This window comes from Eumetopias jubatus, unplaced genomic scaffold (assembly GCF_037043125.1).
Source record: "Eumetopias jubatus isolate StellerSeaLion01/CBP00866 unplaced genomic scaffold, mEumJub1_p1.0 scaffold_6, whole genome shotgun sequence".
Taxonomy (NCBI): Eukaryota; Metazoa; Chordata; class Mammalia; order Carnivora; family Otariidae; genus Eumetopias; species Eumetopias jubatus.
The window spans coordinates 18,934,384-18,946,897 of NW_028274812.1; the positions used below are offsets into that span (position 1 = coordinate 18,934,384).

Here is a 12,514-nt window from a genome sequence, read left to right on the forward strand (position 1 = left end):
TATTTTTTTTAAAGATTTTTTTTTATTCATTTGAGAGAGAGAATGAGAGATAGAGAGCACGAGAGGGAAGAGGGTCAGAGGGAGAAGCAGACTCCCCGCTGAGCAGGGAGCCCGATGTGGGACTCGATCCTGGGACCCCAGGATCATGACCTGAGCCGAAGGCAGTCGCTTAACCAACTGAGCCACCTAGGCGCCCTTGTTTTGTTTTTTAAAGATTTTATTTATTTATTTGACAGAGGGAGACACAGCGAGAGAGGGAACACAAGCAGGGGGTGTGGGAGAGGGAGAAGTAGGCCTCCCAAGGAGCAGGGAGCCCAGCGCGCTTCTCCATCCGAGGACCCTGGGATCATGACCCAAGCCAAAGGCAGACGCTTAACCACTGAGCCACCCAGGCACCCCTAAAATCATTTTTCAAGTGATACTTGAGACTTAGGAACAGGCTTCCCCTTATTCACTAACAGTGTACTATGAGATTTGTGCACAAATATTCTTACATATAAATTATTTTTATGGGCGCCTGGGTGGCTCAGTTGGTTAAGCGACTGCCTTCAGCTCAGGTCATGGTCCTGGAGTCCCGGGATCGAGTCCCATATCGGGCTCCCTGCTCGGCAGGGAGTCTGCTTCTCCCTCTGACCCTCTTCCCTCTCGTGCTATCTCTCATTCTCTCTCTCTCAAATAAATAAATAAAATCTTTAAAAAAATTATTTTTAAAGAAATACATTGTAGCATTAGAAATTGTAATGTAGACCATTTTCAATTTCTTCTAGATCTGCTTCAGTGTTCTCCAAATTTGCTCAATTCAGTATGATTGATTTTCAGTCAGAAATATTTTCAAAGTTTTATGATAAACATAATGACTTATCCACTACCAATAAGAATACCTTAAATCTATATAGTTGTTTTAGAACTTACGAAACCATTTGATAAATATTATCCCATTTCATTCATTCTACAACCCTGTGAGAGAGATGTCAGCACCACTTTACAGAAGAAATAGCTTCTCTTAAACTAAAATGATCGATCACATTTCTTTATGTCTTCCAGGGCAGGGCAGAGGAAATGTTTCACCCCAGTTGCAGGCAATAAAAAGGCCCCTAAAAACAAAATAAACCTTTTAATTATAAACATGCCCTACAGACAATTCTAAAGAATATGACTGGTAAAACACTCCTCTCTAAAAAAATCGTTGGTCTAAATTGTGGATGCTGTAGTTACTTACTGCTGAGTTTTAATGGTATGTGTATTCACTTCTAATTATCTTGTTATTACCTGTCCTTTTAATAAGCACTGTGTTCTGCACAAGAGTTAATTCAGAGAACTCCTGGTTATACAGCTAGCACCAACCCACAGACCTGGTTTATAAGGGTCCTTTCCTAGAATAAGTTTGTGAAAGTTGTCACATCTTTCTTGTAGTATGATAATATATTCCTAGTAAACAGTAGGTTTGAAATAAACAATGACAGAACCATGATTTGCAAAAAACAAAGAAACAAAACTTGAAGTACTTTAGTTTTATTATTCTTTTGTGACCCCTTTGAGTTTTCATTTGTGTTGAAAATTCAAAAACAGTGAGACAGCACAAACTGCAAAGTATGATACTTTAGTTTGGTTAAGTGCAAATTCTATTTCATAGATAAAATGTGTTTACTAGGTTTGAATACTTTAATATTAAAATGTATTCCTTATTTTCATTGTTAATTGCTTTAAAACTAAAGAGGTAATCAAGAAAATATTTATTGTATTTTATCCCATGACCATTACTTAAGAAAATTTTGTCAAATAGAAGGGAGTATTAAAAATTATATACTCTGGGTGTCAAATAGAGTAGGTATACCTCTAGTCTTATTATAGAATTATAAGTTCTAGGGAAAACATCTTAAAACTTGGAAGTGCTATTTGTTATGATTTGGGCAAACAAAAAATGCATACCAATTGTCTTTTTTATCTTTCAAACATGTTCCAAATGAAGTAGGTCTTATTCTGTTTGTATTTATAACTTTATGGAAACCTAACAGTAAAGTTTTTGGAGTTCATCAGACCATTTATTTCAATTAGCAGCAGTAATGAAATCTCTTTAAACTATTAGATGTCATTTAGTCTCTATGTAAGACAGATTGTATCCTTAATACCTTTTGGCATGATCCACAGTTATTTAACCTTAATAGTTTTTATACTGACTGAAAACGAGAATTTCCTTCCTGTCCCTCTCAGGCCTCCCAAGTCCGAATCGGCAGTTGATCTGAAATAACATTTTTTCATCAGACTTAGAAAATAACTGTTCAAAAACCATCAACTCAAGCTCAGGCAGTAGCAGTAATAAGACAAGAACTCAATGCCACTTCTAACTCTAAACAGGCTATAACCTTGAGAGGCTATGACTATCATGGTTCCTGGTGAACTTTCCCTCGCTATGGGCAATATTCTTAGGACCTGTTTCGAGGACCGGCTCTGGTCAAGTCCATGTCATCTGACTCACCTTATTTTAAGAAAATTCATTTCAGAACATACTTCCAGTGAACTGAAATCTGAGCAATTCTATAATCTAAAAAGAATGGCATTTTTATCAAAACATAATTCTTCTTTGTCACAGTATACCTTAGACAATTACCTAAGAGCATACAAGGTTCATGAGGGCATTCTTAACTCTGGTATCCCTGCCTTTAGCATCTTTTTTGCACTAAAGTGTGAGAGGGGAAATGAGGACTCTGACTTCTGTAAGACTTGAGAAGGCAGCGTAGAGCAGAGCTTTCTAAGAACAGTAGGAGAAGCAAAGGAAAAGCTGTAAGAACACCAAGAGACACCCAAATCCAGATTAACCCATCGAGTGCTGCAGTTTACTAATACCTATGCCCGGTTTACTTAAGTCCTGCCCTATAGGACCATAAGGACCTTTACACTAATTATCTATTGGGAGAGTCCATGACTAGTGCCTTGCTCTTTGCAGATGCATAGGGAATTGACTTTTGTGTTTTGTTGAGGTATTCTGCACTTATGACGTAGATACACAGTAAGAGCCTGTTTTTAAGGATTCAAAAGTAGCAAAAGAATTATAAATATCACAAAATTTAAAACCACTTTAGAAGTCATACCAAGAAAAAAAAATATTCATTTTCTTGTCAGCTTCTGTCTTCCATTTCATATTTTATTGACTGTCATTAGTCATAATTCTCAGATTTGATTCCAAATCACTTTAGGTGTTTACCCCAAACCAGATCTACCTTAGAAGAATGAAGGCTTGTCCCCACTATGTTCTAAAGAGTGTTCTGCAGGCACTAGACCTTCAGAAATGTTTTGAGTAATGGAAACACTGTGATCTACCAAGTGACTGTTTTGAAGATTACAACCTAATTTTGAATGTCTACATTCTAAAGTGTTTATATTTTTATTTATTTATTTATTTTTAAAAAATTATTTTCATTATTGTATCCTCCGGCAAGAAATGATTGGGCATCATTTGTAAGAAAAATCTGCCACTGACTGGGGCACCTGGGTTCAGGCTCTGTCGGTTAAGCGTCTGCTTTTGGCTCCGGTCATGATCCCAGGGTCGTGGGATCCAGCCCCACACTGGGCTCCCTGCTCAGTAGGGAGCCTGCTTCTCCCTCTCCCTCTGCCACTCCCCCTGCTTATGTGCTCTCTCTCTCTGTCAAATAAATAAAATCTAAAAAAAAAAAAATCTGCCACTGATTAATCACTAAACACCCCTATCATCAGGAATGAAACCTGAGCGAATGGACTTTTCTATACAAAGCTGACATAAGACTACTCTAATGGAGGCTGCAATGTCTGAACACGATTAGGTATGGTGTAATAGGAGCTAACATAGGTGAGCACTTACCATGAGCCAGGTTATACATCTGGCCAATGCTATTTCCTCGATGTCTCAATATGCACCAAGCAAGGCCAGCAGCATACCTTCACTGTCCTACCTCCAGCGGGTATATCAACTCTCCAGCCTCTGTCATAATTTAGTTGAGAGGGTTCTTGATCACCTTTCCCTTCCACTGGTTCATTACATTGACATTATGCTGCTTGGACCTAGTGAACAAGAAGTAGCAACTACGCTGGATTTAATGGTAAGAAATTTGCATGAAGGTGAGACATCTGACACAAGCTGAGGGGCCTTCTACCTCGATGAAATTTTCAGGGGTCCTGTGGTGGGGGCCATATTGAGATATCCTTTCTTAAGTGAGGATAAGTTGTTGAATCTGCCCCCCAACCCAAAAAAGAGGCACAACGCCTAAATGGGCCTCTTTGGACTTTGGAGGCAACCTATCCCTCATTGGGATGTGCTACCCCAGCCCATTTACCAAGACACTAGAAAAGCTGCTAGTTTTGAGTGCGGCCCAGAACCAGAGAAGGCTCTGTAACAGCTATGTGGCCACGTGGGCCATACGCCCCAGCAGACCCCGGGGTTCTTAAAGTGGCAGGTGCAGATACAGAGATGGCCTTTGGAGGTTTGGGTGGTCCCTACTGGTAAATCACAGTGCAGACCCTTGGGATTTTGGCGCAAGACCCTAATCAACACCTTAAGTTTCAACTTGCAGCCTCCAGAACTGTGAGAGAATACGTTTCTGTTGTTTTATATACCTACTTCGTGGTACGTGAGGACAGTAGCCCCAGGGACCCGATACAAATTATAGCCTAGAAAGTTCCCAGCTCATCTAATCTCCATAAGGACCTTATAAAGCAGTCACTAGCGTTGTCCACTTTGGGCAGAGGGGCCTGAGGTGCCCTAGCATGGAGCAGAGCTGGGACCTGCACCCCGGTACACCCAGGTGAAGAGCCTGGGCTCTTCACCGCCGCCGCACGGGGTCGGCAGAGAGGGCTCATCCGGATGCACAGAGGAGCCCCCCGAGCTGCCATAATGCACAGAAAAGCATGCCGGCCGCGTGGGGGAGCTTGGCCCATTTCCGCCCACAGCACACTGCTGCTGCCCACAGGTCTGACGCGTGGCAAGGGACTGCTAGTGTGTGATCGGAGGGCTGTCGGCAATGCCTGCGAATACCTGACAGTTCATGATGATGGATTTATTGCATTAATGGCAGCTGGCCCATGAGCAGGGCCCAGACTTGCACACCCCCGACGAGGAACACCTTCTTAAATTTTGCACCCCAGTTCTGGCATCTGTAGAAACAACATTCAACTGTTTGGTTTGTTTCAAAGGGCAGACTGCCAGGTGCAGCGCCTCATTTGCATGTGTCTGGAGTCCTGGAAGCTTGACTACCCTACCTTCTCCTACAAATGGACCTTGAGAGCTTGTTTGGAGGTTCTAGCAGGGAGTGCAGCTTTTTGTATACCCTCAACCAAAGAACGGTTCTCCTTTATCTATCAGGAAAGGTCGTCCTCTTAGACCAAGTGCAGGTGGCTTTAGGAGGGACGCACACGGAACAGTGAGGGGGGGAAGGAACACCCGCCTCGCCAGACAGAGTGGCCGAATCAACCCTGGCGATCAATGGGGTGACATGTTGCAGCCAGATCGCCTTCACATCCTACATTCAACTTTCATATGACACTCCTCCTGTACATCAGATACTGGGTTAGGCCCTCTGCAGACACATCCATTAACTATAAGCAGGAACCACATCTGTCTGGTTCATCTGTCTGGTTTGCTGTGGTTATGCTAGGGCCTAGCTGTTGAAGAAGGTCAGTGAGGGGAGCAGTTGACCCAAGAGCTGGACCCCAGCCATCAGAGGCTCCTCCACTTCCTCCTCTGTCCTTGGAATGAGTATTACTCCCACTGTTCCCACAGGCGGAGGCACTTCGAGAACGCAGCCTTGGGGGCCTAATGTGATACTGAGATTATCTGGATGACAATCGGGACTCTACCTGGTTAAAAACCTCTCTATAAACCTTTAAGATTCTGGCAGGCAGGTGCAGAGAGCTCCTCACTGTGCAGCCGCCCCAGACAAGCCTCCCACATCAGTTCCCTTGCTTACCAAACCTGCCACCTATCAGCCTGGCCTGGTCTGCCTCTCTCTCTCTCTGGTCTCTCTCTGCCCTCAGTGGACAGCGACCAGTTTCCAATTTCACCTGGGGACTCTGGAGACTGTGAACCAACACGGGTACATGGTGCTCAGTGTTCCTGAAGTAGGTGGATGGGCTAAGAGTCTGCATGTTGGAAACTCTCCAGAAAGTCAACTACAAATAGCATGAGGAAAGTCGCCTCCTTCCAGGCCCTTTCTTTCCACCATGTTCCAATCAGGGACTAAGAACAACAAAAGCCTAGAAGGATCTTCATTTGCCTAGGCTGAGGATGCTTGAGGATGATTTGATTCGGGAGAACTGAACTTTGCCAGCTTCCAGTCTGTCCCTGATAACTCCATGAAGGCAGAGGAATTCTGGGGGAGGAATATTTATTGTCATTTCAGCTCTGCCAGGACCCAAGGCAAAACTCCAAAGTTTTCTTCCCCAACTTCTGTCTTTCTAAATACTTCTTCTATATCCTCACCCTGGCACAGACATAGACGCCCTCGTGCCACCTCTGTCTCCATACTCCTTCATCCTGGGCCGTGTCTCCCAAACACCCATTCCCAGACCTATTATCACGGGAGTCTTGTGACATAATTAGATTCACGCGGAGGTGGGAATGAGGCCTAACACTCTTACAGCGTTATTAAATAAGGTTATACTAGCTCAAACAATGTTAACTGGTAATGTATGGCAAGGAGATATGTTTCAAGTGAAAAAGTTGAGAAGCCTGCCCCATCCACTACCCACCCTAAGGGCTGCTTTCTGCTTTGCCAAGTCTGCTAGTAAACAGAATACCTTTATAGCCCCCTAGCATTCCCACCTACCACACTGCATTTCCCAGCACTGCCAAACTGCACAGGATGTGATACTACCTCGTGCACAGCCTGTCACCTGCGCCCCATACATAGGAACGACAAGGGCACCGTCTCTATACGTGCGCTTACGTATATCCTATAAACACTACTGTGTGATGTTTATGTTTAGGCATAGCCATAAGCACCAGATCACAGCACCCACTATTTGTATATGAACACAACCTTCTCCATAAACCTCTAATCCCTCCACTTTACCCCCCTCACTGGTATCAGATGGTCAAACAGACAAACGAGGGCTCCTCAATGTCACCCCCCCTTCCTCTGCTCTCTCCTACTATGGAGGAGGCACCCCTCTCCCCCTCAAAGCAAAACCACCTTCTCCTTTCAGTGCTTTGGGCGCGATTCCCTCCCACCTCCTCCAAGACCTTGACCTATGGGACGACTCCCTATCTCTGGCCCCCCATCACCAACCCTCAGACATGTTTCATCTCCTCTCATCCTTAAAAAAATAAATAAATAAATAAATAACCCCACAAAACCCTTCCCTTGACTTAGTCTCCTTTCTTCTCCGTTGCCTTAGTTCTGTCTTCTCAGCCAAACTTCATTAGAAGACTGTCAGTGGTACATCCAGACAATGGAATGTTATTCAGCACTCAGAGAAATGAGCTGTCAAGCCAGAAGGAGACATGCAGGAACCTTAAATGCACATCGCCAAGGGAAAGAAGTTAATCTGAAAGAACCACATACTATGTGCTTCCAACTGTGGGATGTTCTAGAAAAGACAAAACTATCGAAACAGGAGAAAGATCAGTGGTTGCCAGGGGTTTGGGGGGAGTTGGAATAGGTGGAGCACAGGAGGATTTTTAAGGGAGTGAAAACGCTCTGTATGTTTATACCTGAAGGCAACATCTTTCCCCCCAAACGTGCTCTTCTTTCGGGTCTCCTACCTCGTCAGGGAACAGCATCGTAATCCTAACCCAGAAATCTGCAGGTCACCCCGAGCTCTCCCCTCGCACCCCTGGCAGCCAGAGAGTCATCAGTTACCTCCACTGCTCCTCCCCCACGGTCACCACCCAGTCCCTGCCACCAGCAAATCTCCCCACACTCTGCAACAACCTAATTGTTCACCCTGTTTCTGCTCAGGATCCATCAATAGCCCCCCTTTCAAGATACACTCCAAATTCCTAAATAGGAGTTCAACGCCATCCAGAACCAGCCACTGCCTGTCTCTCCATCTCTTGCCTTTTCCTCCAAGCATTCTGTGCTCCAGCCAGACTGAATTCCTGCTCAACTTCCTGCCTTCCGGACCTTTGCACATACTGGTCTGTCTAGAACATTGTTCCCCTTAGGACCCTGCTCTTCCTCAGGCCAAACCCTTCCAACCTTTGGTTCTCTGACCAAACGCCAGTTCTGGAAAGCCTGCCCCGACCCACCTCCCTACAAATGAAGTTGGATGCACCTGTCCATGGCATTCTGCACTCCCCACCGAAGCAATCATCACGCTTTAGTATGACTGTTCGTTCCACTTTAGGTCTTCCCTGCTTCACCCCAAGTTCCTTGAGGGCAGGGCTTCTGCATCTTGCCAAGCACAGCAACCTGGAGCCTAGAGGCTTGTAGGGAAGCCTGGTGAAGTACTGAGATCTCATGTCTAGACCTATATCTAAGTCCCACCCTATGAAAACATATCCCCCTCCCACTAAGGCAGAAATCACAGCAGTCACAGAAGTACAGAACAGAAAACAGACTCATCCAATGCTCTTTGATTTCAAGTGGTGTTCTTTCCAGGCTCCTGGTTTTCCAAAGCTGCAGACTTGCTTTGAACTTACATTTTAATTACTTTCTTTGGAAAAACAAAGGGAAACTTACTTTGAACTTAGATTTTAATTACTGTCTTTGGAAAACAAAGAGAAACTTACCTTTTACTTACACTGCAACTCACCTAAGAGGGGAACGTGGCAGCAGTTGGTAAGATGAGCCCAGAACAGCACACCAAACATGAACTGTTCCTGAAGCAAATCCTACAGTCCTAAAGCCCTTTCTGATGATTCTTAGGAAAACTCCTCAATTTATTTTCCTCTATAAAGATTTGCTATTCCTGCCTTGACCATCCATGGTATAAACTCACTTTCAAGCCATCTAATATTCTCACCAATATACAAAAAAAAAAAAAAAAAATCACAGGGATCAATGATGCAAAGGACTATAAAGGAGACGTGAGGCTCACTCCAAAAGGCAGAATCCCAAATGCACGTAATGAACACCTACGCATTCTGATCACGACAGAGCCAAGGAACCTGGAGGTATTATAATGTGGATCACATTTTAAAGAAAGGTCCTAGCGCTATCTGCACAGAAACTAGCTGCATCAGAAGACAATTCTCAAATAATTTAAAACCCAAAACTTTAGAAGCAATGCACACATAAGCAACAAATTCAGAATCACCAACGCGATCTGGCACTATACACTTAGATGCTCCCTTTGGGATACAGTCATTATATTTCAGTTCCTATTGTGTGTTTTTCTTGTAACAAATATATAAAAATACAGGAATAGAACTTTTTCTTTACAATTTAATTTGTCATCTCTGTTTATCTGGTTCACAGGCGGAGTATCAGTGGAGGTACAAAACCACTTCTATCCCCACTCTATTCTTTTCATCACTTCAAGAACCAGAATTAAATGTGTTTGGGAAGTGAATGGGGTGTATCTTTATTCTCATTGTTAGAGGATTTATGTAGAAGTTGACTGAAGTAATCATTTACACGGAAAGTAAACAGTATTACGACACAAGGTGAAATTGTCTTCTGTAAATCACACTTGCTCAAACGCACTACCATATCCCACACTGATCTAGGTCCAAAACCTACACCCACACATTTCATGTCCACACAACAATCCTTCTCAGCCTCTAAAGTTTGATATCTATGCCTGTGTTTTTAAGTATCAGAACCAAAATATGATACTTCCTGCACACCACTCTCCCCTCCAACCCGCCCTCTCCTCTACCCTCTTGTCTGGACGCAGCTCTGTGGACGCGGCTCCATTCCTGAGGGGTAAGCAAGCCCTAGGGACACACCTTATTCTCGGTAGCCCTTTCTGGCCAGACCTCGACCTTCACCCTCACTGCGTGCCCATGTGCTCACATCTTCTCAGCTCACACCCAATTCACCTCCTGGGATGTAAATTCAAGAGTCTGACCCGCCTGAACTCCTCTGACCTGCTGTCTCCAGGAATGAGCCTTTATACTAATGGTCCAGTCCGTCTATCTACACCAAACAGGACTAATGCTACCTGCCTGGAAAAAGTGTGCTTTCCTCTCTATTCCCCTGGCTGGGGCACACATCGGTAACACAGCGTGGGTAACCGAAATATGTGTTTAATTTGAGGCAAACTGTCCTTCAGACCTGCCCTATTCATTTTTATAAAACAAATTTATACTCCCAAGCACGTTCGTTATCTGAATTGCCTATCTTTCTTGCAGATAACCTACGGACAATATTAAACCCTTCACTCCCATCTACCTATCCACTTTTTAAGAAAGTTTTCGCTTGCCCTTCCTTAAATCCAGACATTATGATCTTTACTTAAAAATATAAAGCAACTCAAGTGACTAAAATGAGCACAAAACATTTAGATAACCCATATTTCTCTGTTCAGGTGCTGTTTGCAGCTGTCCCCACCCCCACCCCCACCCCCGGCTGCAGCTTCTTCACCACCTTTTTCCTCTGGGCTTCTCTACATGATTTCCAGCTGAGGGGCTCCTTTTCCTGGGTAACTCCAAGCAGGCTTGGGGATTACCTGTGCTGCCTACTTCCCCCTTTCAAGGCAGGACCCTCTACTTGGATGGCTCCAGAAACCTAAACTGAACACTCAACTGGAGGGACAGAACTTTACGAAAACAAGACTTTCTGTTACTTAATTATTCCGCGCCCAAGTCCATATTTCAGCTTTCCTCACAGGGTCCTTTCCATAACCTCCCAGCTCCTTCCCTGTGATTCCTTCCCCGGGATTCCTCACTGGCCACTGAAAATCTCACTTCCTTGGGCTGTGCTCTCTCCTCCCAAACAGGAGTCCACTCAGACTTTCTAGAACTCACAGTTGTACCTCCTTCGTCTCATCTGGATTAATAGTAAACTAAACTGGTGACCCAGCAAAGACCTCAGCAGTACACCCTCACTGGCCCCATTACCTCCAATGTCTTTAGCACCCATTCCCTCTCTGCACTTAAGTTGAAGAAACTCATCCCAAGGACTGACATTTAACTTTTCCCCCAGAATGGCCATGTCAGTGGTTCACTTTTCAAATGTGCAGCAGTGAAGGCATTCGACTGTATGGAACTGAGAGCAACAGGGCGTGATTTCCCACTTTAAAGAGTTAGCCAATTTCCCTTCGGAAGTTTCTCAAAAAGAGAGGGAACCCATGTGGCATTAACATTCTGGTACCCTTCAGACCTAATTACTACTACCGGGGGTATCAGGAGTTGCCCGCTGCTCCTGGAGAAGGGCCGCTCATCAACTTCTTGACAGGAGAGCACCAGACACTAAGCGGAGACTTGGTCCTAGTTTAGAACTGACATCTGGGTGTGGGATCTCGTCTTAACCAACCGCTGGTGACACCAGGAAAGAAGGAATAAAGAGCGAATACAGAAAGAACAGAGTAGAGAATCCCAAATACCCAAAGCATCCTCGCCTCCCCGTCGTCACCGGGAACGGGCTGCAGCGGTGGGGCCGAGTCTCCTCCCGCCGCGCGGTCCGGGCGGCGCCTGCTTACCTTGCGGGAGTACGGGGGCTTGCTCAGGTGGATGCCGTCGCGGACGAGTTTATCCCTGATCATGATCTTCAGCTTCAGTCTGGGGTAGCTCACCAGCTCCCTGCTGCGGGGGGCCGTCGTCTGGCCGCGGGGGTCCCAGCGGGTGCCTGGGGCCGGGCCGCCACACGGCTCCCCCCGGCGGCCGGTGGGGACGGCAACTGCGGGCGGCGCGGGCGGCGGCTGCGGCTCGAGCGTGAAGTAGAGGCCGGCGGCGGCGGCGTCCTGCTCCCGCAGCCGGCGCACGGCCTCCAGGATGCGGCGGCGGTGCGCGGGCGCCAGCACCCCGATGGCGTCCAGGTCCGGGTCCCCGATCTGCTTGCACACCTCCAGATCATCGTAGCCGTTATCCACGAAGGACTCCGCGTACTGCGGGAGCTGCAGCGCTTTCAGCCACTCGTAAACTATGTTGGTGCACATGGTGGGACCCGAGCTCCACCAGCAAGCACAGTCCCGGCGCCCGAGCGGCACGGGCGGCACCAGTTCTGGGAACTTTTAATCCTCTCCTCCAAGGGGAAAAAGAAATAGCAGCGAAGTTTTCCGTATAGAGGAAAGGAGAGGGCCGGGGCCAGGGAGCCACCAGGAAAAGCCCTAGGAGGGAGAAGCGGAGAAGCGGCAAAGTGAATTCCCCAAGCAGCCTGGAGCTCGCAGGCACTGGCGGCTGGGCCAGCCGCTCCGCGCCGCCCCTGGATTCGCCGCCGCCGCCGCCGCCGCCGCCGCCGCCACCGCCGCCGCGGGGAGGGGCGCGCAGCGGGCGCAGGAGGGGGCGGAGGCGGGCGGGGCCGGCACAGCCCTCGGACTCGCGCGGGGTCAGCGGCGCGCGGGGCCCGCCCGGAGTTTGCTGGGCCGGGACCGGCCGGGAGCCGCGCGCCGCATCTCGGCTTCTGGCCGCCGCCGGCGTCTGAATACGCGCCCGACGCTG

General features: G+C 46.7%; 1 protein-coding gene across 1 annotated transcript in view; it reads right to left on the bottom strand.

The window, feature by feature from the left end:
* The window catches only part of SAMD5 (sterile alpha motif domain containing 5), a 55,696-nt gene extending 43,684 nt beyond the window's left edge, over window positions 1-12,012 (bottom strand). Inside the window, exon 1 of the mRNA XM_028103200.1 lies at window positions 11,557-12,012. Coding sequence (XP_027959001.1) covers window positions 11,557-12,012 — 456 coding nt within the window. The remainder of the gene's footprint in view (window positions 1-11,556) is intronic.
* Between the last annotated feature and the right edge of the window lie 502 nt (window positions 12,013-12,514).